This window comes from Canis lupus, chromosome X (genome assembly GCF_011100685.1).
Source record: "Canis lupus familiaris isolate Mischka breed German Shepherd chromosome X, alternate assembly UU_Cfam_GSD_1.0, whole genome shotgun sequence".
NCBI lineage: Eukaryota > Metazoa > Chordata > Mammalia > Carnivora > Canidae > Canis > Canis lupus.
This window is the reverse complement of record NC_049260.1, coordinates 123,942,083-123,969,848: the sequence shown is the minus strand read 5'-3', so window position 1 is coordinate 123,969,848 and position 27,766 is coordinate 123,942,083. Positions and strand designations below refer to the sequence as shown.

Genomic DNA, 27,766 nt, shown 5'->3' with positions numbered 1-27,766 from the left:
GCGAGGAGCTGCGGCCCCCGAGCGGGACGCGGGGTGCGGGGGAGCGGTCGGCCCCGTCTGTGCAGCGCACGCGGCCGCGTCAATGACAGGGCACCCGCAGCCCCGGAGCCCTCCGGGCGTTTTCGCAACGCCGTGGCCCGCAGAGAGTTGTGGGTAAAGCGTGGCCCCGGGGGCCGGCTTCCGTGCGGGGGGCGCCGAGGGGCCCGGGCGGTGGCCGCGCCGGGGACCCGCGGCGGGCGGAGCCTGGGAGCGCGGGGTCCCCCGAGCCCACCGGGTGCGGCCGCGGGGCCAGGGCGGGGGCGGGGCCCGGGGGCGGGGCCGAGCCGGGGCGGGCGGGGCCGGGGCGGGGCCCCGCCTGTGCCCGCCCAGCGCGCGGCCGGGGGGAGGCGCCAGGCCGGGCCGCGCCGCCTCCGCCGCCTCCGCCGCCCCGCAGGCCTCGGCGCTCGCAGTCCCGGCTCGGCCCCGCTCGCGGCAGGCGGCCCCGCGCTCGGCTCCCGCAGGATGACGCTCAAGGCGAGCGAGGGCGAGGGCGGGGGCAGCATGCGCACGGCGCTCTCCGACCTCTACCTGGAGCACTTGCTGCAGAAGCGCAGCCGGCCCGAGGTGAGGGGGCCCCGCGGGGTCCCGGGGCCGGGCGGGGGGGCTCCGGGGCTCCAGGCCGCGCCGGCCGCCGCGGGAGCCGCCGGGGCTGCCCTGGGAGCGGAGGCCGCGGCGGCGGCGGCGCTGGCCCCGGAGGGCTTGGGGCGCGGCGGCCGTTCCCCAGGAGCCCTTCTCGGTGCGAATGAGCAGAGGCCGCGGCCTGCGCCCCGCGCTCGCTAAGGTCAAGGAAAACTTCTTCGGGGACGGAAGTCGGGGTGAGAGCAAGAGTTTAAGGAGCGGGTCCAAGAAGCGGAGGGCTGCCTGCTTGTCGGAAGGCTCGTGCTGGGCTCAGCAGAATCGGCTGGGAACCCACTTTGTGAAGCGCGCACTCACCGCCCCCCGCATTCGGGAGGGCCCCTGGGGTGCACACGGGGTGGGTGGCCTTGTGTTTCAGCGGACGGACGGGGAGTCCCCGCGTTTCGGAGGCAGCTGGGCCCTCCAGGCTCCGGGGCGGGTGGCAGATCGCTATTGACCCCCACCCTCCGGGACCCCCGGGCGCGACGTTGACCACCCGGCAGTACCGCTCATCATCCTGAACGGGGACTTCAGCCCGCAAAATAAGGATGTCCCCTGGGGAGAGCTGCTTCCACCAGGGTGCTCACCCCCGCCGCACACACCCAGGCCGGCTCCCAGGTGGAGGGAGCCATCACCCAGAATATGGGCCCAGCAGCCCTCCACCCAGCCTGGCCTTCCCCACAGGGTGCTGATCATGCACGACTACAGATTATCCAGAGTAAGACACAGAGTCAGAGACACAGACAGAGACAGAGCCACCACACCTGGCACCAGCTGTGCGGCCTACCTGTACCAGCCTCAGAAGTCAGTGTGAACCTCTTTCCTAGACGCAGGATTTCTCAGGGCACAACTATGTCATGCTCCCTGGTTTTATCTTATTTTTTTTCTTTTTTTTTAAAAAAATATTTTCTTTTTTATTCATGAGAGACAGAGAGAGAGAGGCAGAGACACAGGCAGACGCAGAAGCAGGCTCCATGCAGGAGCCCAATGCAGAACTTGATCCCGGGACTGCAGGATCACACCCTGAGCCGAAGGCGGCGCTCAACCGCTGAGCCACCCGGGCTGCCCCCTGCTTTTATTTTAAATGTCTAATAAATACGTCCTCAGAAATGTTTCCTGAATGAATAGACGCCCGCAGAGGTTTAGCAGAACCTTGCACACCCACAGATGAGGACACTGAAGATCCACAGGGCCAAGCAAACAGTGGAGCTGTGCAGCCTCCTTGGGCTGCTCGCTCAAGGAAACGATGGATAAGCATCAGCGCGGTGTTCACACCTGACTGTTCTTTCCAGCAGTGAGCACCACCGCAGTCGAGGCTGCAGTGAACACCAGGAGAGGACAGCATGGTTATTTTTTTTTCTTTACAGATTTTATTTATTTATTCATGAGAGAGAGAGACAGAGGCAGAGACCCAGGCAGAGGGAGAAGCAGGCTCCATGCAGGGAGCCCGACGTGGGACTCGATCCTGGGGCTCCAGGATCATGACCTGAGCCAAAGGCGGCACTAAACCGCTGAGCCACTGGGACCCTCTTTTAATGTCTTTTTTTTTTAGATACTTTGTTTATTTATCCATGAGGCACACAGAGGCAGAGACATAGGCAGAAGAAGCAGGCTCCCTGCAGAGAGCCTGATGCGGGACTCGATCCCTGCTCCCCGGGATCACAGCCAGGCCAAAGGCGGGGCTAAACAGCTGAGCCCCCCAGGGATCCCCCGACAGCATGGTTACTCGGTTGGCAGCACAGCACTGCAAGGAGGGAATCACGATCTAAAACAACCCAGCTCCCCAGAGCCCGGGATTCTTTATAATCAGTTCACTTGGCCGAGCCTTCACTTTGTACTAAAAATCTCTTTATTACATTGACTTTTGGCAGCTTTATTGAGGTATAATTAGCATACATATGACTTATAAATGTATTTGGTCTGTTCGGTAGGGTTTCACAAATGCACACAGTGCTGTCACCATCCCCAAGATCATGATACAGAAGGTTTTCACCCCTCCAGAAAGTTCCCTGGTGGACCTTTACATTCACCACCACCCCCGGAAACCTGCAAGTCACCCTGAAAACGGAGCTGCATTTGGACACTATCATGTGGCCTTTTCAAGACTGTCAAATAAGTGCAATCCCACTGTACGCAGTCTTTCCTCTCAGGCTCCTTTCACTCGCCACACCCAGAGCCCCGTGTGTCACTCTGAGCAGCCCGGCCGCTCCTGACGGGCGGGCCTGAGGGACTGTGGCCCTTTGGGGAAAGAGGCCCTGTCACGACATGAGTCGTGTTGTAGGGCACCCTCTGAGTCAGCAGGCTGTGTGCAGTTGTGGGTTTCCCCTGATCAGTGCGCCGGGCCCACTGGCTGGCCGCTGCGTCCTGCTTTCCTAGACAATTTGCAGGAGATGAAGGAAGACTTGCTAAACCCTTGGACAGAATAGTGTCCAGATCCGCCCGGGTGTGGACACTGGGCAGACGATCCCCAGTGCTTGTGGGGGCTTCACCTTCCCTCTGGGACTCTTATCTTTGCCCCCGACGCCAGGCTCTGCCTCTGGCTCTCCTGTGTACCCTCCGGTGAGTGGCTGAGGCTCTCTGTGCCTCGGGCTCCCCTGTGTCAGATGGACCCGCTGGAGGGTTGTGGACATGCTTACCCGGCATATGCTTGGTCACCCCATTGGGCTGCACGGGTGCATCCAGCGTGTCCCTGAGAGCTGCCCTCGCAATAGCAGCCGGCGCATCCTCCGACACTGGGAAGGAGCAGGAAAGGCTGGGAGGGAGTTGTTGGCCTTAATGGGACCCATAAAATGATGTCGCCGAAGGCCTCAAGGAAGGGGAACACTTTCTGTAAAAGTCCTAAAGGCTCAAGACCCAAAGTCTCGCTTCCCGAGTAGAGTCCACGTTCAATACAGGAAAAATACGGTGGCGCCTGGGTGGCTCGGGCGGTTCGGTGCCTGCTTTCTGGCTCAGGCATGATCTCGGGGTCCTGGGATTCCACCACCGTCCCTGCTCACCCGCTCTCCCAAATGAGTAAATCTTTCAAAAAAAGATGATTTTGCGGCACATTTGAACTGTGGCCTGTCTTCTGTATTGCAGTGTAGTTCTTTTCTTGGAGAAGTTCATAGGCCGTGTGGGGCCTTATTCTTCACCGCAGTGCTCCCCACTGCTCACGTTCCCCTGGTGTCCTGCTCGGCGGCGGTGCGCCCAGGGGCTGGTGCGGTGACACTCCCTCCGTGTTCACCCGGGCCTATCCCACGCTGCAAAAGGCAGGCCGCGGTAGGCTTCCAGTAAGATCTGTCTGTTTACTGTTAGGCCGGCAACAGCATCACCGCACATTGGTGTCGTCCGTCCTCCAGGGCCGAGGAGCCCAGAAGGGAAGGCGCAGAGGCAGGGGGGTTGCTGTCAGAACTTGGCCCAAGGGGTCCCCGGTGACTAGCGCCCCAGGTCCCGGGAACCGCCTGTGCAAAGCCATGCACGTCCTCGCCCAGTGGGACACTCTGAGTCTGGTCCTTCTTTGTTGTGAAAAGTAATACGCGCCACCCCCCGCCCCCATAGCCGCGGTCCTGCCGATCCAAACAGGTCTTGAGACACGGTCACATGTCCCCTGGGGCAGGGAGACAAAATCAGCTGACGTTTCATTGATGCAGGGATTTCACCCCTAAGCAGTGAGTTGCTCATACCTTTGAGTGTTGCTCACAACCGCAGCAGCCTGGGTGTGGGGTGCGCGAAGGCCAGAGTCAACGTAGCTCCGAACGGGGCTGCGGGGAAGGGAAGTGACCCCAGGCTGGGAAACAGGAAGAAAAACTGCATTAGACAAGCAGGATTCTCTTTTCTGAAGCTTCACTTTTTGCATATGAAGAAACACGTAAGCCTCCGCACACGGAGGTCCGTGCCCGCAAGTCACCTTCCCTGCAGGGAGGCAGCCTTTGCCTCTGTGCATAGTGCACGGGGCAGATAAAGTGCGTCGGGAAGGATCTTTACACACTTGACCTTTGGATTGACTGATGTACGTGTTCTCGAGGCCCGGAGGGCCTGACCAACAGGGCACTAGTTAATGTACGATTTTAGGAGGGTTCTTGCCAGAAGCTTCCTGGCTCCTAGGCCTCCGGCCCCCGCCCGCCCACAGCCACTCGGGGTGCCAGTGCCGCGGAGCCCTGCTGGCTCTCCCTGCTCCTCCTTTGCCAGAGTGCACGACCGCCTGCGCCCTGGCCTGGCCCTGCCGGGGCTCCGCGGGGAAGCGGCTGGCCAAGAGCCGACAGTGGGCTGAACAAATGTTTGTTCTTGCCTACGTTCCCTGCCACCCATTCTTAATCCGATTGTTTGGATGAAAAACCCCGCTTGGGTTGTTTTTTTTTTTTTTCACCCCCCCAGCCCCGTTTGTTTTTCATCTCTTTCTAAGTCCCAACTTCCTTTGAGCAGCTGCCTCTGCCCTTTGAACCCCGCGCAGATGTTTCCTCCGAGGGCTTTCGGGGAGCCGGCCTGCCCACCGCAGCGCTTTGTGCGCCGAAGGGCCGCGCGCCGTCCTGGGGGCCGCGGGCCCGAGCCCTGGGGGCGCGGTTGTCGCCTGCGGGCGGGGCCCCGGGGCCCGCGCGGCCATCGGAAGCCGGCACCCGCAGCGACGTTGGCCTTCGTGGTCAGCGCTGCCCGGGTCACGCGGCACAGGCGGCGGTGGCGACGCCGGCGGCACAAGTGGCTCGCGGGGCAGTGCGCAGCGCGCACGGGGCCCGGTTGGGGTGACAGCGTGGGCGCGTGTCCCGAGCCGAGCGCGCAGGCCGGGGCGAGCTCCCCGGGCCCTGTCCCTGCGCCCCCCCTGCCGCCCCAGGCCCGTGCGCGTGTGCCTCTGTGCGCAGGTGCGCGCGTCGGCATGTGCCTGCGTGTGTGTGCCTGTGCGCATGTACGTACCTCAGCGCATGCGTGCCTGTGTGCGAGTGTGCATGTGTGTCCCTGTGTGTGCGTGCGTCTGTGCGTGTGCCTCTGTGCGCGTGTGCCTGTGTGTCTGCATGTTCGTGTATGTGCATGTGTGTGTGCGCGTGCCTCTGTGCACGTGTGCTTATGTGCGTGTATCCGTGTGCCTGTGTGCGCGTGTGCGTGTGCCTCGGTGCGCGTGCGCCTGTCCACGCGTGTGTGTGTGCCTGTGTGTGCATGTGTGTGCCTGTTCCTGTACGTGCGTGTGTGTGCGCGTGCCTCTATGCGCGTGTGCCTCCATGCGCGTGTGTGTGCCTCCGTGTGCGTGCGCGTCCAGACACCAAGCGTGGGTGTTTGTCCGCGTGGCCTTGCTGCCCCCGTCGTGCGTGACCGGGGGATACGCGGCGCTGCTGCAGGCCCGGGGCGGGGAGATCGTGTGCTGGGCGCACCGCGTGCCGAGGAGCCTCCGTGTCCGGAGCCGCTTCCGGAGCCTCCGCCCACGAACGCTGTTCCGCGTGAGACGGTGAGCGCGTGGGCGAGCGCGGCAGGTGGGACGCGGCTGCTGAGCTCCTGGCCTGGGGCACCCCCACCCCCACCCCCATCCCCACCCCGCCCCCGCTGAGCTCTGCTGAGCCCTTCGGTTAGAGGCTGATGCGCTCCAACAACCTTGGCCCTCAGCTGAATGAGGAAGCTGGTGGGGAGCACCCTGGGCGGCCCTGGACACACCCGGTGGGCGCTGCTCCCCCGAACACCCTGGGCCAGCCGCCCTGGACGCACCCAGTGGGCACTGCTCCCCCAAACACCCTGGGCCAGTGTATCTGGGCGCACTCTCCGGGCACTGCTCCCCCAAGCACCCTGGGCCCGCCGATCTGGGCGCACCCTCTGGACGCTGCTCCCCCGAGCACCCTAGGCCGCTGATCTGGGCGCACCTGGTGGGCGCTGCTCCCCCGAGCACCCTGGGCCGGCCGATCTGGGCTCACCCTCTGGGCGCTGCTCCCCTGAGCACCCTCGGCCAGACACTCTGGATGCACCTGGTGGGCGCTGCTCCCCCGAGCACCCTGGGCCGGCTGATCTGGGCTCACCCTCTGGACGCTGCTCCCCCAAGCACCCTAGGCCGCTGATCTGGGCGCACCTGGTGGGCGCTGCTTCCCCGAGCACCCTGGGCCAGCCGATCTGGGCGCACCCGGTGGGCGCTGCTCCTCCGAGCACCCTGGGCCGGCCGCCCTGGATGCACCCAGTGGGCGCTGCTCCCCCAAGCACCCTGGGCCGGCCACCCTGGACGCACCCAGTGGGCGCTGCTCCCCCGAGCACCCTGCGCCAGCTGTCCTGGGCGCACCCTCCGGGCGCTGCTCGCCTCCCAAAGGTCGCTTAGCGTCATGTGCCCTGGGCTCTCTGGCCTTGGCCGGCGCAGGCGGCTCACCTGTGCCGAGGCGCTCCCGAGCGCTGGCTGCCCTAACCCGGATTAGTGGATTCTGTCCACTAGGGGTTCAGCAATAGTATCGTCCCACAAGCACGGGATGGACGCCGGCGCGATGTGTGGCGTCATTCTGGGCCAGTGAGTCACACGCACATAAGTGTGATCGCCCCACCAGTCAAGGCACAGGACTGCTGCTTCGCCACAAGGCCCGGCCCGGTGGCACCCTCTTGTAGTCACACATGTCCTCATCCCTTCCGTCCCTAGTCCTTGGCGACAACTACCCTGTCCTTCATCTGTGGGATTCTGTGATCTCAAGAAGGCCACGTCGATGGCCTCACACAATGCGCACCCTTTGGAGCCTGGCTCTTCCCACTCATCACAGTGCCTTCGAGATCCGTCCCAAGGTGGTGTGTATTTTGATTGTCCCTTTTTACGGCCGACAAGTGTTTCGTGCTGTGCGTGGACCACTGATCGGCTGTCGGAGGCCGTTCTGGTCGTTTCCAATCTTTGGGTCTTAGGAACAAGGTCGCGATGAACCTTCGCAGACGGGTTTTGTGTGAACCTTCCTCTCAGGGTGTTGCTGGGATGTAAGGTCGCTGTTTTGCCATCTAAGAAAGCACCTAACCCCCTTCCCAAACGGCGGGGCCATTTTACGTCCCCACCAGCCAGGATGAGAGACTCCGTTCCTTCGAATCGTCACCTGCGTTTACTGTTGTCACTGCTTGTCCCTCCGCTGTTGTGAGGCGTGTGGTGGGATCTCACTGCGGTTTCGGTTTCTTTCTCCCTGCTGGCCACCCTCCTTCCTTGTCCTCTTCAGTGACACACCTGTTACTGCCTTTTGCTCCTTTTTTAAAAGATTTTATTTATTTATTCATGACAGACACACAGAGAGTGGCAGGGACACCGGAAGAGGGAGAAGCAGGCCCCTCGCAGGGAGCCCGACGCGGGACTCGATTCCGGGACCCCAGGATCATGCCCTGGGCCGAAAGTGACGCCAAACCGCTGGGCCATCGGGGCTGCCCTCTTTTGCTCATTTTTTAAAAAGATTTATTCATTGAAGGGATCCCTGGGTGGTGCAGCAGTTTGGCGCCTGCCTTTGGCCCAGGGCGCGATCCTGGAGACCCGGGATCGAATCCCACGTCGGGCTCCCGGTGCATGGAGCCTGCTTCTGCCTCTGCCTGTGTCTCTGCCTCTCTCTCTCTCTCTCTCTGTGTGTGTGTGACTATCATAAATAAATAAAAATTTAAAAAAAGATTTATTCATTGAAGAGAGAGAGTGCATGTGCATGTGCAAGTGGGGGGGGGCGCAGAGGGAAACGGAGGGTCCCAAGCAGGCTGCACCCCCAGCACCGAGCCCTGTGCAGCCCCTCCCAGGACCGCAAGATCATGACCTGAGCTGAAATCAAGAGCCGGTCGCCTGACCCACTGAGCCGTGCAGGCTCCCTGTCTTTCATCCACTTCTTTTTAATTACATGCTTTTTATTTTTTTTGTCCATTTTTTATTTTTATTTTTTATATAAATCTATTTTTTATTGGTGTTCAATTTGCCAACCTATAGAATAACACCCAGTGCTCATCCCGTCAAGTGCCCCCCTCAGTGCCCGTCACCCAGTCACCCCCACCCCCCGCCTTCCTCCCCTTCCTTTTTTTTTTTAAGATTTATTTGTTTATTTATTCAGAGAGAGCGAGAGAGAAGCAGAGACACAGGCAGAGGGAGAAGCAGGCTCCATGCAGGGAGCCCGACGTGGGACTCGATCCCGGATCTCCAGGATCACACCCCGGGCTGCAGGCGGCGCTAAACCGCTGCGCCACCGGGGCTGCCCCCTTCCTCCCCTTCCACCCCCCCAGTTCATCTCCCAGAGTTAGGGGTCTCTCATGTTCTGTCTCCCTCCCTGATATTTCCCACTCATTTTTTTTGAAGTTTTTGTCTAGATTCCACTTAGCTGACGTACAGTGTGATATTGTCTTCAGGTGTACATGTCCGGGGGAACGCGTCGTGCATCACCCTGTGCTCGTCGCAGCAGCTGCCCTCCTGCATCCCCATCACCCACCTCGCCCAGCGCCACCCCCACCTTCCCGCCGGTGACTGTCAGTGGGTTCTCTATAGGTTTTCTTTTCTTCAAGTTTCCTGTTTGAATTCCAGTTAACATACAGTGTGATGTGCGTCTGGCACGTCGAAGTAGATGCTTTTTAGTGTTGAGCATTGAGCCTTCTTTATATATTCTAGATGCTAGTCTTCTTTATTTTTTTAATTTTTTAGAATTATTTATTATTTATTTATCTATCTATCTATTTATTTTAGATGCTAGTCTTTTGTTGGATGCGGGGTTTGTCAACGTTTCCTCCCAGTCTGTGTCTTTTTATCCTCTTAGCACAGGTATTCACAGAGCAGAAGTTTTATGATTTTTAAGAGGTCCAGGTTATCAATTTTTCCTTTGATGGATCCTGCTTCTGGTGTCAGGTTGTCTAGCCCTAAATCGCGGTGGTGGTCTCCTGTGTTGTTTTCCAAAAAGGTGTTAGGGTTTTACACTTTATCTTTAAGTCCAGGATCCATTGTAAAGGTGTAAGGTTCAGGCCAGTGACATTTTTCTCTTTTCTTGTCCCTATATGTCTGATTGCTCCAGCACCATTTGTTGAAAAGACTCTTCCTCCATCAAACTGTTTTTGCTCCTTTGTCAAGGTCACCTGGACGTATCTGTGTGGGGCTGTTTCTGGGTTCTCTGATGTTCCATTGGTCTGTGTGTCTTGATTACTTGCAACTACCTAAGTCCTGAAAGTCTGCAGACTGACTCCTCTTACTTTCTTCATTTTCTTTCTTTTTTTTAATTTATTTATGATAGTCAGAGAGAGAGAGAGAGGCAGAGACACAGGCAGAGGGAGAAGCAGGCTCCATGCACCGGGAGCCCGACGTGGGACTCGATCCCAGGTCTCCAGGATCGCGCCCTGGGCCAAAGGCAGGCGCCAAACCGCTGCGCCACCCAGGGATCCCTCTTCCTTTTCAAATTGTTCTCAGCTATTCAAGGGCCTGTGCGTTTATATCACGTACATGGTTTTTTATTTTTATTTTAATTTTTTTAAAGATTTTATTTATTTATTCATGACAGACAGAGAGAGAGGCAGAGACACAAGCAGAGGGAGAAGCAGGCTCCACGCAGGGATCCCGATGCAGGACTCGATCTCGGGACCCCAGGATCAGGCCCTGGGCTGAAGGCGGCGCTAAACCACCGAGCCACCCAGGCTGCCCACGTACATGGTTTCTAAAAAGTCATCCAGAGGCGCATTTAATGTAACGTACGTGGAGCAGGTGCGTGAAGCCATTTGTGTGTAAGAAAACACCTGAGGTACAGGGGAGTCAGCAGGTGACACTTGGCCTCCCCAGCAGCGAGCAGGAAGTGAGCGGAGCGAGTGGCCATCTGCGGGGCGCGGCCCCTCCTCGGCCTGGCCCAGCCTTCCACAGCCCGGTGAGCAGTGCCAGGTCTTCCGAAACGTCTACAGAGAGCTCGGAATCTTCCGGTTTTTACTAAATAAAAGTACGAGGTCAAAACAGATCTGCGAGCTGCGCATGTAGAATTTGTGCTTTCGGTTATACCATTCCTGGGCGCCCGGGTGGCTCGGTCGGTTACGCATCCGACTCTTGCTCTCGGCTCCGCTCGTGCTCCAGGGTCATGGGATCAAGCCTGCGTCGGGCTCCACGCTCAGCGGGGGTCTGCTCCCAGATTCTCTCTCCCCCTGCCTCTGCCCCTCTCCCTGCTCGTGCTTTCGCTTTCTGGAAAGTAAATTAATCTTCTAAAAAAAATTTTTAAAGGCGGCGCCTGGGGGGCTCAGCGGTTGAGCGCCTGCCTTCGGCTCAGGCCGTGACCCCGGGTCCCAGGATCGAGTCCCGCATCGGGCTCCCTGCAGGGGGCCTGCTTCTCCCTCTCCTGCTCCTGCTCCCCCTGCTTGTGTGCGCGCGCTCGCTCTCTCTCTCTCTGAAATGAAGAAATAAAATCTTTAAAAATCTTTTTAAACAAAGAGACAAATGATGCCATCATTTCCTCGGTTGTCACCGCACTCACAGCACAGTGTCCTCTCGCGCCCCGCCTCGCGAGGTGGCCAGGTCAGTGGCACCTGCCCCCCCCCCCTCCCGTCCTTTGTCCCGCCGTCTTCCTCCCGCCGTGGCGCCCACCGTCTGCTCTGCAACCGCGATTGCGTCCCGCCTGGTCTGGACGTGGTGGTGCCGCGGGGCGTCCCCTGGCCTGGCCCTCGGTGCATCCTGTGGCCCCGGGTGGCCGCCGAGGCCCAGGTGGGCAGGGTCTCGGAGCGGCTCCGGCCTCAGGTCATCTGCGGTGTCGCGTGCGGGAGCCCGGGGCCGCTGTCCCCACGCCGCCTGACCCCTGGCCATTTCCCTGTGTGCTTTCCGTCTTCGAGAAGGTGACCGAGATCTCTCTCCCCTGATGCCGTCCCCTGCTTTCTCTTCCCGGGGGCTTCTGCTGCCCTCCTCACCTTCCCCCCTTGCTTGCCTTGCCGCGGGGTCCGGGACACTCAGGGCCACTGCATCCTGAATCACGGTCGCTTAGGACAAGTTGCCTCCTGCCGCAGGAGAGCGTTGTGAGGCAGCCCGAGTCTGTTTTCTTTTCTTCTCTTTTTTCAGACTTTATTCATTCATTCATTTATTCATTCATTCATTCATTCATTCATGAGACACACAGAGACACAGAGAGGCAGAGACCCAGGCAGAGGGAGAAGCAGGCTCCATGCAGGGAGCCCGACGTGGGACTCGATCCCGGGTCTCCAGGATCACGCCCTGGGCTGAAGGCGGCGCTTAACCGCTGCGCCCCCTCCGGGCCACCCCCAAGGCTGTTTTCTAAGTACACACCATCTTCGACAATTCTGTTCTACTAGAGGTGCTGTAGGACTCGTGACCTACGTGTCATGTGACTGTTTGGAGTCCTAGTTGCTGCGCAAGGCCCTTTGTCCCTCTCAGCACTTCCCTGTTCTGAGGCCACCCAGTAACAGCCTCCTTCCAACCTCAGCATCGTATCGGGGTTTCTGATGACCTCTAAGGATGAAGGAAAGGAAAATTCAGATTTCATTCCGTAGGGTTTCGTAATCTTAGGAGACGCACGTCTGTCCGCAGGCCTCTACCCTCTGATTTCCAGTCCTTTCCCCTCTGGGCCCTTGGCCACTGCCCAGGAAGAAGTGAGTGGGGGAGTGAGTGGGTGCAGGCCTGCATAGACAGTTTGCAACCGCGGATATGCCCACTTCCCCTTCTTCACAAAGGCACGTGAGGCACAGCACCCCGGGTGCCCCCGGTTGGGAAAATCTTCCTTCCCCATGGTCTTCGACGGCCCTCCCTGGTGTGGCTGGATTCAGCCGCTGCCCGTTTTGAGCTTGGACTCGAGTGCTGAATTCCCCCTCTGTGAACGGAGCTCGGGCCTGGTGCCTCCTCGTCTAGGCGGCCGTCTTGGTTCTCATTCACTGTTCCGCGTGGGCTGAGTGGGGCCCGTTTCAGAGGCTTCCGCTTGACCTTCCCCACGGCGATGGCTCCTCACCACAAGGTCTGGGTTAACATTAACGGGCTAGAAGAATGAGGAAGCAGCAGCAGAAGAGGCTGAGAGGCCTCCGGGAAGAGAGACCCATCGGTGTCGCAGGGCAGCCGCAGCCGGTGGTTGTCACTGGGGTGTGGTGTCCAGTGGGTGGCCACCCCGCCACGTTCATCGTACTGCTGACGGACTCTTGAGGTCCTCCCAGGTCAGGGCTTCTAAGAATACAGTTGAGCTGACAAGGTGACAAGGTGCAGCACCACGTCCATGCGACTCCTACCAAACGTGTACGGGCTCAGCCGAATCCTGGGAAAACGTTGCACAAAGCCCGACTGAGACCCTACAAAACGGTAGGCCTGTCCTCTTAAAGACGTCAAGGCCGCGAAAGACAAAGGAAGGCTCGGGAACTTTTCCAGACTCAGGGACGCTAAAGAGATGCGAACGGTGAATGCAGGGCGTGATCCTGGATCCCGGATCCTGGTGTCGGGAAGTGTGAGTAGCTAGGAAGGACTAGGATAGGAGGGTGCTTCCTCACGTTCAGACACAGCTGAGGACGGGTAGAGTGTTGCGTCCGTGGGAAGTTTTTGTTTTTGAGAACATTCTTGTTCTGAGCAAACATGTGGAAGCGTTTACGGGTTGAGGGGCATGATGTCTTCAGGTTGTGGTCCGAGGGGTCCAAAACTTAGGTCTGGTAGTGTCTTCTTTTACAAGACTGTGCTGCGATGATGTCCCCGTCCACATCCTTCGGTGCGCGTGGCCGTGCGTGGCCTGTGGCTCCGTGCTGTCCATCCCACTGCTCTGATGTCCGTCCTCCGGCCGGGGCCACGGCGAGTGCCACTTGGGAGCGTTGCTGTCGTCAAGGTTGGGAGCAAGGGGCCACAGTGGAGATGTCATCCTGGGATGGTGGGAGGGGCAGGCCCTGTGTGCTCTTGGGCCACCGGCTAGCGCTGAATGCCCAGCTGTGTAGTCCATGTAGAACTTCCATTTCCAGCCAGCGAGGTGATTTGTGAGAGACTCATGGTGACCTCGATCACCTTTACCGCGTGGGACGGGAACATCAGGTTCCCTGAACGCATCCCATCCCGGATCTTGGCCGTAGGCTGTGCGTGTGCGCGCGTCCGCGTGTGTGTCTGTACACGCACCTCCCAAACCCGCAGCCCCTCAGCAGAAGCCCTCGGTGCAGCTCCCTGGGGGTCAAACAGGAATATCCGTGCAGCAAACTGCATAAACGTGCCCATTAAGTTGGGAAATAACACCCCCAGATAGCTTCATATCAATTCAGATGACGGACGTGGACCTTGGGAAAGAGCCACCAGCTCAGAGCCTTTTCTTTTTTATTTAAGATTTTTTTTTTTTATTTATTTATTTATTTATTTATAAAATTTATTTTTTTAAGATTTTATTTATTTATTCATGAGAGACAGAGAGAGGCAGACACACAGGCAGAGGGAGAAGCAGGCTCCCTGCGGGGAGCCCGACGTGGGACTCGATCCCAGGACTCTGGGGTCACGCCCCAGGCCAAAGGCAGGCACCGAATCACTGAGCCCCCCAGGGATCCCCAGCTCAGAGCCCTTTAGAATTGGGAGTGGGAGTGACGGGGCAAGGGCAGCCGTTTGCTGCTGACTTGATGCATCATCGCCCTGTCCTTGTGCCCCAGCAGGCTGCGTCACACCAGGTGAACGCCGTGACTGAGGACATGTACACCAACGGTTCCGCTGCCCCAGGGAGCCCTACCCAGGCCAAAGGGCAGGAGGTGCGGAAGGTGCGACTCATCCAGTTTGAGAAGGTCACCGAGGAGCCCATGGTAAATCCTTACGGCAGTCCACCCCCTGCTCGCTCCAGCCCGGGGGTCCCTGGGCCTCCGGAGGGGATGCAGAAGGCTGCGCGCAGCTCTGGGACTGCAGCCCTCACACCCATTCTTTTTTTTTTAAGATTTTATTTATTTATTCATGAGATACAGAAGGGGGGGGCAGAGACCCAGGCAGAGGGAGAAGCAGGCTCCATGCAGGGATCCTGATGTGGGACTCGATCCCGGGACTCCAGGATCAGGCCCTGGGCTGAAGGCGGCGCTAAAGTGCTGAGCCACCCGGGCTGCCCTTTTTTTTTTTTAAGATTTTATTTATTTATTCATGAGAGAGAGCGAGAGAGAGAGCGAGCCTCAAGCCCATTCTGCTCGACTACCGCCCAGGCACAGAGGCAGGATCTTCCTCGCAAGACGTGACCTTGAACGACCCTGAAGGCAACCTCGGGAGCGGCTGGCAGGAGAGCTCACTGTGCCCTTTGTCTTCATTGCAGGGAATCACCCTGAAGCTGAACGAAAAGCAGTCTTGTACGGTGGCAAGGATTCTCCACGGCGGCATGATTCACCGACAAGGTACTCGGGGCCGGGTCCCGGGTCGTGCTTCCGTCGGGGATTCATCAGTCACTGCCTCTTCGCTGCTCAGGGACGCGGAGCTACTAATCTTTAAACCCGGGGGCATTTTTGTGCTCGTGGCAAGCAATCTTTGGTGGATTAATACTGGCTCTTTAGAATCCTTGTGCAATACGGCCTGGGTGTGAATGGCCCCGTGCCAGCACCTCTCCCCACAAGGGCTCTTACACACCATGTATACCGCTTAGTAGTATTATTAATATTGATGATTAATATTTGAGCAATTGTATGCGACCCATTGCATTAGACTTTGAGTACATGACGCTGAAGGAACCAGAGCACCTCTCCTCCCAGAGCTAACAGTTAAGCTGGGAAATGACCACAAGCAACCGCTGCATCCTTGTAATGTGCCCGTGCCCTCAATCTCGGATCCAGCATTTATTAGAAGCCATTCGTGGGGGAGCGGAGGCTGAGAGGACATTAAAACACGGCATGAAAAAAAGAAAAAAAAAAAACACGGCATGTTTGGAGGAGCTGTGGGTCACCTGTATTTGCACCACTTCATCCCATGCTTTGAGCCCTACTCTTTTACGTTTAGTTTGGGCTTCTTGTGTATCCAGGGTGGCACAAATATTGGTGACTACTCTTCACTTAGAATATTTTTTTTAAAGATTTTATTTATTTATTTATGAGAGAGCGAGGCAGAGACACAGGCAGAGGGAGAAGCAGGCTCCATGCAGGGAGCCTGATGGGGGACTCGATCCCGGGACTCCAGGATCACACCCTGGGCTGAGGGCAGTGCTCAACCGCTGAGCAACCCAGGTGTCCCTTCACATAGAATCTAACCATCGAGTAACTTTACCATTAGGGAGCATCTGTGGGCTTGAGCAAAACAACAAAGAAAATTTACACTTGCTGAGGACCCAGAGCTCTTACGGTGCTTGGTCAGCAGAACTGTCGAGTGCCTACCTTGATACATCCCTCAAGGGAATCGGAAGAACCGTTCCCTTCTCCCACGGATGAGGATTTTCAACCCCGAGTATTTTACGCAGCCGATCATATGATACGCTCTAGCTCATGGTTGCTTTTCTGTGGTCTCTTGATTTATATTGACAGTTCTCAAAAAAAAAAAATATATATATATATATACAGACAGTTCTCGTTTTAACGTTTATTCTTTGTGGACCTATTTTTCATTTTCTGGTAGGCTCCCTTCACGTCGGGGATGAGATCCTAGAAATCAATGGTACAAACGTGACAAATCACTCAGTAGATCAGCTGCAGAAGGCGATGGTGGGTATTCTCTGCCATTATCCATGTGAAGTGTGGGCACATGTTGCTGTCACTGTCCGTCATTTTTCTATCAAGTCTTTATACCTCATTGAGGGGGCTCTTAGCACCACTTATCTTTATTCCGTGCAAGGAAGGACAGTTCTCTGCTTTCATGGAGTAAATTTCTAAAACAAGGTGAATAACCCAGAGTGTCTATCTAGAAAGACTGTTGGCCTGGGTGTCAGAAAGCATTGTGCCCCCGAAAAAAAAAGAAAGCACTGCTCTTTAGTGGCAGCTCTGCAGCCCTGCTCTATTGTATTCTAGCCGGGCTTTCAGCAGGTGGATTAATTTCCCTAAGTCATCTGTAAAATGAAGATCGGAATCCCTAGTCATACATTTCTTATGAAGAGTGGATGGAATTTTATCAATGAAAACTTGAGGGGTGCAGGGCTGCCTCAGTAGAGCGTGTGACTGTCGACCTCGGGTTTGTGAGTTTGAGCCGCACGTGGGACGAGGAGATCACTTTAAAATTACTCAATAAACCCGCACATGGGGTGGTTGGGTGTAGTTGGCCGCTGCCCGCGGAAGCCACACCGCTGGCACTCAGTGGTGATGGGCTAGGGTACCTGCCGGGGCGTGAACAAGACAGCAGCAACCTGGGAAAAAGTGTCATTTGAACCAGAATATGGCTTTTCTCTTGAGACAGAGATGAGGAAACTGAACCTTCAGGCGTTTTGAAACTTGACCACGGTCACATGGCTGTAAAAGGACAGACCTGGGGTTGGCTTTAATCAAAAGTCCTTGCGGGGCACGTGGCCGACTCATTGGGCAGACCATGTGACTCTTGATCTCAGGATTGTGAGTTCGAGTCCCACACTGGGTATAACGTCTATATAAAAAAAAAAAAAAAAAAGAAAGAAAGAAAAAGAAAAAAAGCCCTCACTTGGACTTCTGCTTCTGAGTAAATGAAGTAACAGGGACCAGATTTACCTTGCTTTGTGAAACAACCCAAACCCTAAATGTCCATGTACCTAACGGCAGAGCTTCAACATAGTTGAAGCACAAACCAATAGAACTCCGAGGAGAAAAAGCCACAGCCGTAGTCAGAGTCCAGGAGTTCAGTGTCTCTCAGTAGTCAACAGAGCAAGTAGCCAGAAATGCAGTGAGGATACAGAAGCTGCGAAGGACCCTACAAGGCTACTGTCCTAAAAGGAGGGGCAGGTGGACGAGTCTTCAGAGCTACATCAACCAACTGGAAGAGGTGGACTTCATTCTGATTCTCATGCAAACACATGGTCTCAGACCACATGCCCACAGCCCTGCGGGGTGACAGGAACCCCGCTGCCATCCCTCCACTCAACGGCCTTCGCCACCTTCTGTTTCCTGCTGGAACATTGATCTGTGGAGTCCGTTTCCCTGCTTGTCCCCCATGTAAGAGGTTATCTGGGGCCTCTTCCCACCCGTAAGAAGGAGAAGCGAGGATCCCATGACGCCCAGCCCGAGAAGGTGGATCTGTTTGGCCGCAGCCTACCCTCCACAAGGTGGGCCGCCCTGCAATTTGGCCGCATGGTTGCTTCTCGGTGAGACTGGATGCATGGTTTTTCCTCCGCTTGGGGTGTGGCTCTCACACTCAGTCCTGCATAACAACTTTTGCAAATACGTGAACCTTCAAAATCTATGCTTCCCTTTGATCAATGTAAAAATGCAATTGGCTACATAGAGGTTAATTAGTGTTGTGTGATGACAAAGATCATAAACAATAGGCTGGGGAAGAGATTTATAGCACATATAAAAGGTACGGAGTTAATAACTGAGTTAATAACGGTAACGTTTAAAGAGCTGCTCAACTTTGTTATAAAAAAAAAAAACACAAAACCGAAGAATAGAGCAAATGATATAAAGAAGAAAAGGCTCTTGAAAAGGGGCCCAATTTGAGTCGTGATAAAATAATCACAGACTAGAGCAACCGCGTAGTCCTTTCCACTGCCAGAATGAAAAGGGATGTTAACGTGGACCCCGGGCAAGAATTTGGGGGAGAGGGCCTCTCGTTACTCCTGGTGAGAGCAGATGTGCTATAATTTGAGGGCAGCTATTAAAATGCTCTTGGCCTTTGATTCTGCATTTCTACCACGAGATTCTACCCTATGGAAACCAAAGTGCAAATCTAGAAGAATAGATGGCGTTCAGGGATGTCTATTGCAGCAGATGGCAGCGGAAAAAAAAATTGGCAACAACCGACATGGCCAGTACTGGGAAGTATGGCTCAGTGAACGGCATGTGACGGAACCAGGGGTAGAGTATGATCCCATTCTGGCCAAAATCAAACAAAAAAATATATATACACACGAATATGGATAGACAGGTGAGTATTTGGAAACGTCTGCCTCAGTGTCGAGAAACATATGCGTATACGTGGGCCAGGGTTCGTTTAGGCTCCTCTGGGGGCCGTTTAGGGCTGACTGTGGGGAGGAGGGAAATCAGTCCCCTTTTCATCATTATTGTTTGCGTGTGTCCATGTTGTCACAGCGGCTTACGGGGCCCGTGAGACTCTGGTATCGAAGGAGGAGCTGTTGTCCAGAATTTCAGAGTGCACAGTAAAGATGGGCGTTGGGAGAAAACGCTTTTTGGGGACTTTGAGAGGCAAAATAAGACTTTATGAAACCTCAGGTCATCCATCATCTATCCACCATAATGTCATTTGTCCTTTCCTATTTAATAGAAAGAAACCAAAGGAATGATCTCCTTAAAAGTAATTCCCAACCAGCAGAATCGTCTTCCTGCGCTACAGGTAGGTCACACCATTTTCTCTGCTGTGTTCTTGGAGTTTTGATTGAAATAGTATTCTTGAAAAAAAATGAAATAGTATTCTGATTTTAAGTTCTCGGTGTCTCACGGCTGTAGCTGCCTGGTGCTCGCTGGCCTGAACGAACACCCGTTACAACCCGGCAGACCTTGTTTCTGACTTGTTTGTAACCGATGTGAAAGGACGGGGTACTCTCCTTATCCTAAGGGGAAAATGGGCAAAGCATACGAGGAGATAAATCACAGGAGGAAAAATACACATGAACACTGAGCGTGTGAAAACCAGCCGATGTCACCAGTCCTCAAAGAAACACGACCTAAAATGTGTGCACTATCATTTTTCACCAAGCAAGTTGCCAGATATATTTTTAAAGATTTTATTTATTTATTCATGAGAGATGAGAGAGAGAGAGAGGGAGAAGCAGGCTCCATGCAGGGAGCCTGACGTGGGACTCGATCCCGGGTCCCCAGGATCACACCCCGGGCCGAAGGCGGTGCTGAACCGCCGAGCCCCCCAGGCCGCCCAACTTGTGCTTTAGGAGGGGATCGTGGAGACGGGGTACCCACGTTTTAAGACCTCTGGCACATTCATGTCGTTTATTTAATATACTATGAAAAGATTTCCCGAGGAAAGCTGCGTTTCCAATAGTAGCTGCTTTGTCCTCCAAGACAGACAGACAGCTCGGCGGCAGGAAGCACCACCATGCTGGAGGGATCAGGTCCGGCCCCGGCTCCAGTCACTTCTCCCCGCTGTTCACCCGGCCCTGACCCCATTTACTTCCGGCAGAACTTCTCACCCACATACACTGCCGCTGGCGCCCCCCTGCAGCTGCTCCTGCAGTTCCCTTTGCCTTATTTTTCAGATGTTCATGAGAGCACAGTTTGACTATGATCCCAGAAAGGACCACCTGATCCCTTGCAAGGAGGCGGGACTGAAGTTTGTTACTGGGGACATCATCAAGATCATCAACAAGGATGACAGTAACTGGTGGCAGGGGCGGGTGGAAGGCTCTTCCAAGGAATCCGCAGGATTGATCCCGTCTCCTGAGCTGCAGGAGTGGTGAGTCGCCTTTGCGTGGGTGCAGTTTGCCGGCGGGAGGGACCCGTGCTTGCCGCGCGTCCTCGCTTAGCTTCACAAACCGGTCGTCTTGTGTGAACTTGCTGTTGGGGACCGAGCAGCCTTAGGGGGGCGTAACGGCTGAGGGGGCGACGGTGACTTGATCGGCTGGGCTCGCAAGCCCCGACGGGTAGAGGAGCCTGAGGGAAGGGCTCTTCGTGTGGCTGTGGGCCTCGGTTTCCCCACATGCTTTCCCTACGGCTACAAAGCAAGTGACAGCCCTGGGACTGCTGGGACTGGCGCCCTCCCTGGTCTCCGGCCTCCCGGGCCAGCGCACTTCTGAGCCCGCTGGGAAACAGGCACGCGACATGTGTCCTGGGTGCAGATTCCCAGAACACAGGGAAATAAATCCTGTCCCCGAGCCGGGTTGCTCACTTAGCGCAGGGCCCTCGCAGCGCCGCACCAGCTTTGCACACACAACACTTCCCTTTTCTGAATTTAAGATTTTATTGATTTATTTGACACAGAAAGAGAGAGAGAGAGCACACAAGCTGGGGAGCAGCAGGCAGAGGGAGAGGGAGAGGCAGGCCCCCCCGCTGAGCGGGGACCCCCGCCCCCCCGATGTGGGGCTCGATCCCCGGACCCCAGGACCATGGCTGGAGCCAAAGGCAGATGCTCCACCCCTGGGCCCCCCCCCAGACGGCCTGATGCGAACATCACACATCCAAGGATGAACCCGCATCTTCATGCTGGAGCCCCCAAGATAAATCAGTGTAGCGATTGCAACCTCAAGGGAGGACGTTCTTTGAGTTCTAAGCCCAAATTCCGGTTGGCCTCATCCCTGGGGACGACACACTGGGAGCTCTGAACGTGTCCCCGAACCACAGGAAGTGCCGGGGACAAATCAGCTCAGCATCAGAGCAATAGCCGAGGGGCGTCCGGCTGGCTCAGTGGGTGGAGCACGTGACTCTTGGTGGGGGGGGGGGTGAGCCCCACAGCGGGGGTACAGATCATTGGCAAATACACTCTGAAGGGGGCAGCCCGGGTGGCGCAGTGTTTGGTGCCGCCTTCGGCTCAGGGCATGAACCTGGAGTCCCGGGATCGAGTCCCACGTCAGGCTCCCTGCATGGAGCCCGCTTCTCCCCCTGCCTGGGTCTCTGCCTCTCTCTCTGAGTCTCTCATGAATAAATAAATAAAATCTTTAAAAAAAATACACCCTGAAGGAACTCTAGAGTCAAGGACGCCCTGATGCAGTGGGCGCTGGGGCCATTGCGCTGCGTGCGGGGTGATGGGCGCCGTGTGTCCGCCACCCACGCAGGGGCATGACGGGTCCCGGCCAGTGGGGCGGGTGGGTGAGCTGCGTGGGGCCACCCACAGCCCGGGAGGCCCTCCCACGGGGTCCCCGCGGCTGTCACTGAGGCGGGGCCCGCAGGCCGCACAGGGACAGCTTCCCGGGGCACACCGCGCCCGTGCCCCCCGGACCGTCCTCAGGTGGCCTCCCAACACCTGGCACGGGGGGCGTGTCCAGGAGGACGTGACAGCCCTCCCCGCGGTCGCCACATCTCCCCTCGGCGCAGCCCAACCATTCCAGCCCCGCTCCTTCCAGACGGTTCTCCGTGTCCGGTCGGCTCCTCCCAGATCCAGGGGCCCGTGCTCACGGACGGGAGGGCGCGGGAGCGAGCTGACAGGCCGCGAGGGGGGCGATGACAAGATGCCAGGCCCCAGGGCCTGAGCCTGTGCAGCCGAGAGGGCCAGGCTGGGCGCCTGCAGGTGCGCCTTGGGAGGACTTCACCGTGCCGTCGCCGCCCCCGGTGCGGGGCTCGAACTCCCAGCCCCGACTGCAGAGTCCCAGGCGGGCACCCCGGGTCGGGAGGCCGGACACAGACGTGTCCCCATGGGCCGCGGACTCAGGCCCCTGTCCCCGGGCCGTGACCCCTGACTCGGGCCCCTGTCCCCGGGCCGTGACCCCTGGCCCGGATCCTGTCCCCAGGCCGTGACCCCTGACCTGGGCCCCTGTCCCCAGTCGTGCCCCGACCTGGGCCCTGTCCCCGGCCATGCCCCCTGACCCGGGCCCTGTCCCCAGCCGTGCCCCCTGACCCGGGCCCTGTCCCCGGGCCGTGACCCCTGACCGGGGCCCCTGTCCCCAGGCCGTGACCCCTGACCTGGATCCTGTCCCCAGGCCGTGACCCCTGACCCGGATCCTGTCCCCAGGCCATGACCCCTGACCTCTGGCCCTGTCCCTGGCCGTGCCCCCTGACCCGGGCCCTGTCCCCAGGCTGTGACCCCTGACCCGGGCCCCTGTTCCCGGCTGTGCCCCCTGACCCGGGCCCTGTCCCCGCAGGCGGGTGGCGAGCGCCGCGCAGTCCGCGCCGAGCGAGGCCCCGAGCTGCAGCCCGTTCGGGAAGAAGAAGAAGTACAAGGACAAGTACCTGGCCAAGCACAGCTCCAGTAAGCTGGGCCCCGTGGGGGGCGGGAGGGCCCCCCTCCCTTCTCTGTCGCCCCCAGCACACCCCCGCTCCGGCTGCTCCGACGGCTGCGGGCTCAGGGCTCCCGCCGCTCCCGGGGCTCGGGCCTGATCCCCGAGCTGTCTGGCCGGTGACGGCCGCGGGGACGAGCTGCGGGGGGTACAGGGAAGAGGAGCCCCGGGGCGACAGCAGCCTCGGGTCGGGGCCTCGCCGACAGGGCCGCGGACACGCGGGGAAGCTGGAGGGGTACCCGGAGCCCCAGGAGGAGCCCGGCCGCGGCTCCGTCATGTACGTGAGGTCGCTTTGCTCTGTCCTAGTCTTTGACCAGCTGGACGTGGTGTCCTACGAGGAAGTGGTCCGGCTCCCTGCGTTCAAGCGGAAGACCCTGGTGCTGATCGGTGCGTCTGCGGCCTGCGCCCCGCGGTCCCCGGCGCCCCTTGGCGTCCGAGCCGTGGGGGGAAGGGGGCGGGAGGTCCGGGCCCGGGTCTCGCTGTCCTTACGGGGCCCCCGAAGCTACACCCTCCAGGGTTTCCAGCAGCCCGCGGTTGCAGGGGGGCGGCTCACACCCCGTCAGGGCCACGTCCGTCGCCTCGAGGGGTGCGTCAGGGCTCCGCAGCCACGGACACGGAAACACTCCCCGCGTTCTGTTCTGGGTCACCTGCCGGCTCAGCATGTGAGCTGAGGCTGCCACAGGCTCCGGCCACAGCCCCGGGGTCCCGGGATCGAGTCCCGCGCCGGGCTCCCCGCTCAGAAGGGAACCTGCTTCTCCCTCTCCCTGTGCGGCTGCTCCCCCTGTTGTGCTCGCGCTCACTCGCTCGCTCTCTCTCTCTCTCTCCCTGTCAATTAAATAAATATCTTAAAAACCAACTTCCTTGGGCCGCCTGGGGGGCTCAGCAGTTGAGCGTCTGCCTTGGGCTCAGGCCGTGACCCCGGGTCCCGGGATCGAGTCCCCCATCGGGCTCCCTGCATGCAGCCTGCTTCTGCCTCTGCCTGGGTCTCTACCCGCCCCCTGCCTCTCTCTCTCTCTCTCTCTCTCTCTTTAATACATAAAATCTTTTTAAAAAATCAGCTCCGTTACTTTTGAAGAGCTCAATAAAGCCCGTATCTTTAAAAATGCCACACAAAACCACACGTGCTGGCCGGCTCCTCTGTAGAAACAAGTTCTGTCCTGAGGCCTGCGCCTCAGGCCTCAGCCCCCCGACGGGACCCAAGGACCTGCAGCCCCAGATCGTCCTGTGCTTAGAGTTGTGTCGGCCCCTCCCTGACCCCAGTGTGGAAGCCACAGCAGTTCACCCCCACCCGCGCCCCATTTGTGAACCCACCCCCACCTTTGTGCTTGGAGGAGGAGCGGAACCCCCATGAAGCCCACCGCGACGTGCTGCCCGCCTCCGCCCAGCCTGTCTTTCCTCCCTGCACAGGGGCCAGTGGCGTGGGCCGCAGCCACATTAAGAACGCCCTGCTCACCCAGAACCCGGACAAGTTCGCGTACCCGGCCCCGTGTAAGTACCTCTGGGGTCCCCGGACGACAGGTGGGAGCACCACCCTGACATGACCCTGTGGTCCTTTCTATGGGTGACTGTATTCCAAAGGTTTCTTTATAAAAATGAAACACGGGCGGCCCGGGTGGCTCAGCGGCTTAGCACCGCCTTGGGCCCAGGGCGCGATCCTGGGGTCCCGGGATCGAGTCCCACGTCGGGCTCCCTGCATGGAGCCTGCTTCTCCCCCTGCCTGGGTCTCTGCCTCTCTGTCTCTCTGTGTCTTTCATGAATAAATAAATAAAATATTTAAAAACAAATAAAAAAATAAATAAAAACGAAACACAACTTGGGACGATAGCCACGTGTGCACATCACCGCTCCAGCTGACTACGTTGCTGTTCTATGCTGGGCCGTTTGTGTAACAGAAGCACTAGAAAATACTTTTATCCTGCTTTAAGGAATGAAGCAAGTAATGTCACTGAAGACATTCAGGGGCGCCTGGGGGTCTCAGCCGGTTGAGCATCTGCCTTCTGCCCAGGTCGTGATCTTGGGGGCCTGGCATCAAGGCCCACATTGGGCTCCCTGCTCGGCGGGGAGCCCGCTTCTCGCCCACCTCTGCTCCTCCCCCTGCTCTGTTCTCCCGCGCGCTCACTGTCTCAACTAAATAAAATCTTAAAAGAAAAAAACCCACCTCACTGGGGCACCTAGTCCGGCTCAGTTGCTGGAGCACATGACTGGATGTCAGGGTTGTGGGTTCCAGCCCTATGTAGGGCGGAGACACCAATTACGGATGAAATCTTTTAAAAATGGACATTCTGTTTTTCATTTTACTTCGTGTCATAAACATTTTGTCGCGTGCCTGAAGCCCAGTCCGTTCAGTGGCTATCCTGTGGTTTCCTTAGCTCTCCGGCATTGCTTGACATCTGGGCTGTCTGGACTTCTCCTGAAATGTCTTCTTTTTTTAAAGATCTTATTTATTCATTCACGAGAGACACACACAGAGAGAGACAGAGACCCAGGCAGAGGGAGGAGCAGGCTCCTGGAGGGGAGCCCGACGCGGAACTCGATCCCGGGACCGCGGGGTCACGCCCTGAGCGGAAGGCGGACGCTCGACTGCTGAGCCACCCGGGCGCCCCTCTGGAGCATGTTTTAGTGGACAATTTGTATGAATGGGACTAAATGTTGTTACTTAATATTCCAAGATCTAGCAAAATGTGTTTTGAGCCAAACCAACCTCGTCTTCGTTCCATGCTATAAAAAAGGAAATTTTCCCAACGCTTTTAAGAAATCCTGAGCGTGGCCCACAGTTCTGTTAAAAAACTATTTTCAGCCGTCATTTCCCCAGTCGTGGGCTCTACGATTCCCGGGGTTGGGGGTTCAGGAGCTGTAAGTTCATGGAGGGGAAGGGGTAGGAATTGGCCACATCGGGCTTGGCCCCCGGGGAGTCCCGGCTCTGCGTCGCCCATGTCAGGCCCTCGGGGTCTGTGCGGGAAACCCCGCGACTCGACTGTGCGGCCCAGGCAGCTGGGAGGTCAGCCCGGATGCCTGATGCAAGCCCCGGGGGTGGCGAGGACCCCAGGTCCCTCAGGGGTGCGGGTTCTCCACAGACACGACGCGGCCGCCCAAGAAGGGGGAGGAGGACGGCAAGGAGTACCACTTCATCTCCACCGAGGAGATGACGAAGAACATCTCCGCCAACGAGTTCCTAGAGTTCGGCAGCTACCAGGGCAACATGTTCGGCACCAAGTTCGAGACCGTGCACCAGATTCACGAGCAGGACAAGATCGCCATCCTGGACATCGAGCCCCAGGTGGGAAGGCGGCCGGGGGAGCTCGGCGCCCCTACAGAGGCGGCTGTGCCAGGTGCAAACAGTGTTGGGCTCGGGGACGCCCAGAGGTAGTGGCGGAAGGACGCCGTCGCGGTGCCTGAGCCCGTCCTCTTGTCTCCCTCCCCTCCCCTCTGCAGACCCTGAAGATCGTCCGCACGGCCGAGCTGTCCCCTTTCATCGTGTTCATCGCACCTACTGACCAGGGCGCTCAGGTGAGGACGGGGCTACGCAGGGTGGGTGGACGTGCATCCTCCGGGTGCGCGCAGCCTGGGACCCGTGTCCCCTGCGGCCCGTGGCTCCCGCCCTCCGTCCCGGAAGGCCGAGACGCCCAAGGGCCGGGCGCGTGTGACTTCTCAGCAGACCCTGACGGAGGCCCCGGGGTGCTGCGCTCCCGCGGCGGAGGCGGGCAGCGTGGCGGGTGTGACGCCGGGCGACGCGGGCCCAGGAGGCAGCGCAGCCCCCAGTCCCTGGGCTCGGTGCGAGCCGGGGATCGGGGCGGCCCGCGGTGTGCCGTCCGCGTGGCCTTGCACGCCCGCGCAGCTGGATCCCTGGAGACCCTGCAGCCGACTTGCCAGGTCCCGGGATGCGAAGCCGGGCGACGGCTCGTCCCCGTGCCAGGAGGACGCTCTCGGGGCTGTCGTTTGTCCAGTCGAAGAGAGCCGTGGGGCCAGCGTGCTTGTATCTTTTCCCGAGTGGTCGCGTCTTACCAGACCGCGGAGGGCTGTTCGGAGCCTTGGCCACGGACTGGCTGCTCAGGTTCTTGGCCGGCCTCTCCTGGGTTCTTGGCCCTTGCCTCCGGCTTTCTGGGAGCTGGGTATTGGGGTCCTCAGCCCGGGGTGCCGTCCATCGCAAACGTCCTTGGCAGGTGTTTGCTGCTTCTCGCTGTGCACACAGTCTCACTTTTATGGAGTTACGGTCTCTTCACGGATTTTGGGATTTGGGATTCTAGAGAAACCGGGGGCGGTGTCGCCCCGTCCTTGTCCCGGATTGCAGCTGGGCCCGTCACAGTGGCGGGGGCTGTGACCCACGCCCCGGGGACGGAGCTCTTGCTGCGCAGGGCTCCGATGGTTCGTGGGGTCAGTTGGCGAGGCCCCGAGAGGTGCCTGGTGCGCCCTGGCCGGTCCACACGCGCAGGGAAGGTCTCAGGGCTGGTCTTTAGGCGGGGCCTGTAAGGCGGGCGGTGGGCCCAGCCGTCCGCGGCCACCGCCAGCCCGCCGTCCCGCGCCCGCCTCACCGTGGCCCTGTCTTCGTCGCAGACGGAGGCCCTGCAGCAGCTGCAGAAGGACTCGGAGGCCATCCGCAGCCAGTACGCGCACTACTTCGACCTGTCCCTGGTCAACAACGGCGTGGAGGAGACGCTGACGAAGCTGCAGGAGGCCTTCGAGCAGGCGTGCAGCTCTCCGCAGTGGGTGCCCGTGTCCTGGGTCTACTGAGCTCGGGTCGCCGCCGGCTCCCCGCGGCGGCCCTCCCCCGCCCGCGTCCCACTCTTGCTTTAGGACAAACGGGCGCTCCCACCGGTTTGTCAGCTTCCCGCGCTCTGCTTCTGTCGCCCTTAGCCCGTGGGGCCGCCGCTGCTCAAGCTCCGCGCCCGCGCACCCCCCGATCGGGGTTTCGGAAGGGGCCATGCGACACCCCGAGGCCGAAGCCCCATCAGCTCGCACCGCTCGTCGCAGGCGGGGCACAGGGAGAGGAAGGGCGCCGGCCGCGCCCCGTTAGAGCCCGGGCTCCTTCGCCCTTCACCCCACGGGGCAGCTCCTGTGTCTTTGCAGCGTCTGTAACCTCAACTTTCTAAAATGCCAAAATGAAGCAGCTGTGCAGTAGGACGATGTCCGCTGTAGGGAAACCCGCAAAAGCAATAAAGACCTCGCTGTGTTGAACGCCAGTACCTGTCGCTCTCTGGGTCCCCCCTCCCCCGCCCCGCGTCTCCGGAGGGACAGGGCCTGCCAGGTGCCTGTCGGAGCGCGGAGGCCTCCAGCGGCCAACCCGGCGTCCCGGGGGCCGTGCCGCGCCGAGG

General features: G+C 58.6%; 1 protein-coding gene across 1 annotated transcript; it reads left to right on the top strand.

Moving 5' to 3' along the window:
* The first annotated feature begins 457 nt into the window (after positions 1–457).
* On the top strand, positions 458–27,260 carry MPP1 (membrane palmitoylated protein 1). The gene is given in 12 exon segments (NM_001271782.1): positions 458–603; positions 14,140–14,283; positions 14,775–14,853; positions 16,058–16,143; positions 18,842–18,910; positions 19,788–19,984; positions 22,323–22,429; positions 22,764–22,844; positions 23,865–23,945; positions 25,532–25,734; positions 25,890–25,964; positions 27,009–27,260. Coding segments are annotated over 12 exon segments (1,401 nt in total). The 5' UTR covers positions 458–501; the 3' UTR covers positions 27,186–27,260.
* Positions 27,261–27,766: the final 506 nt, after the last annotated feature.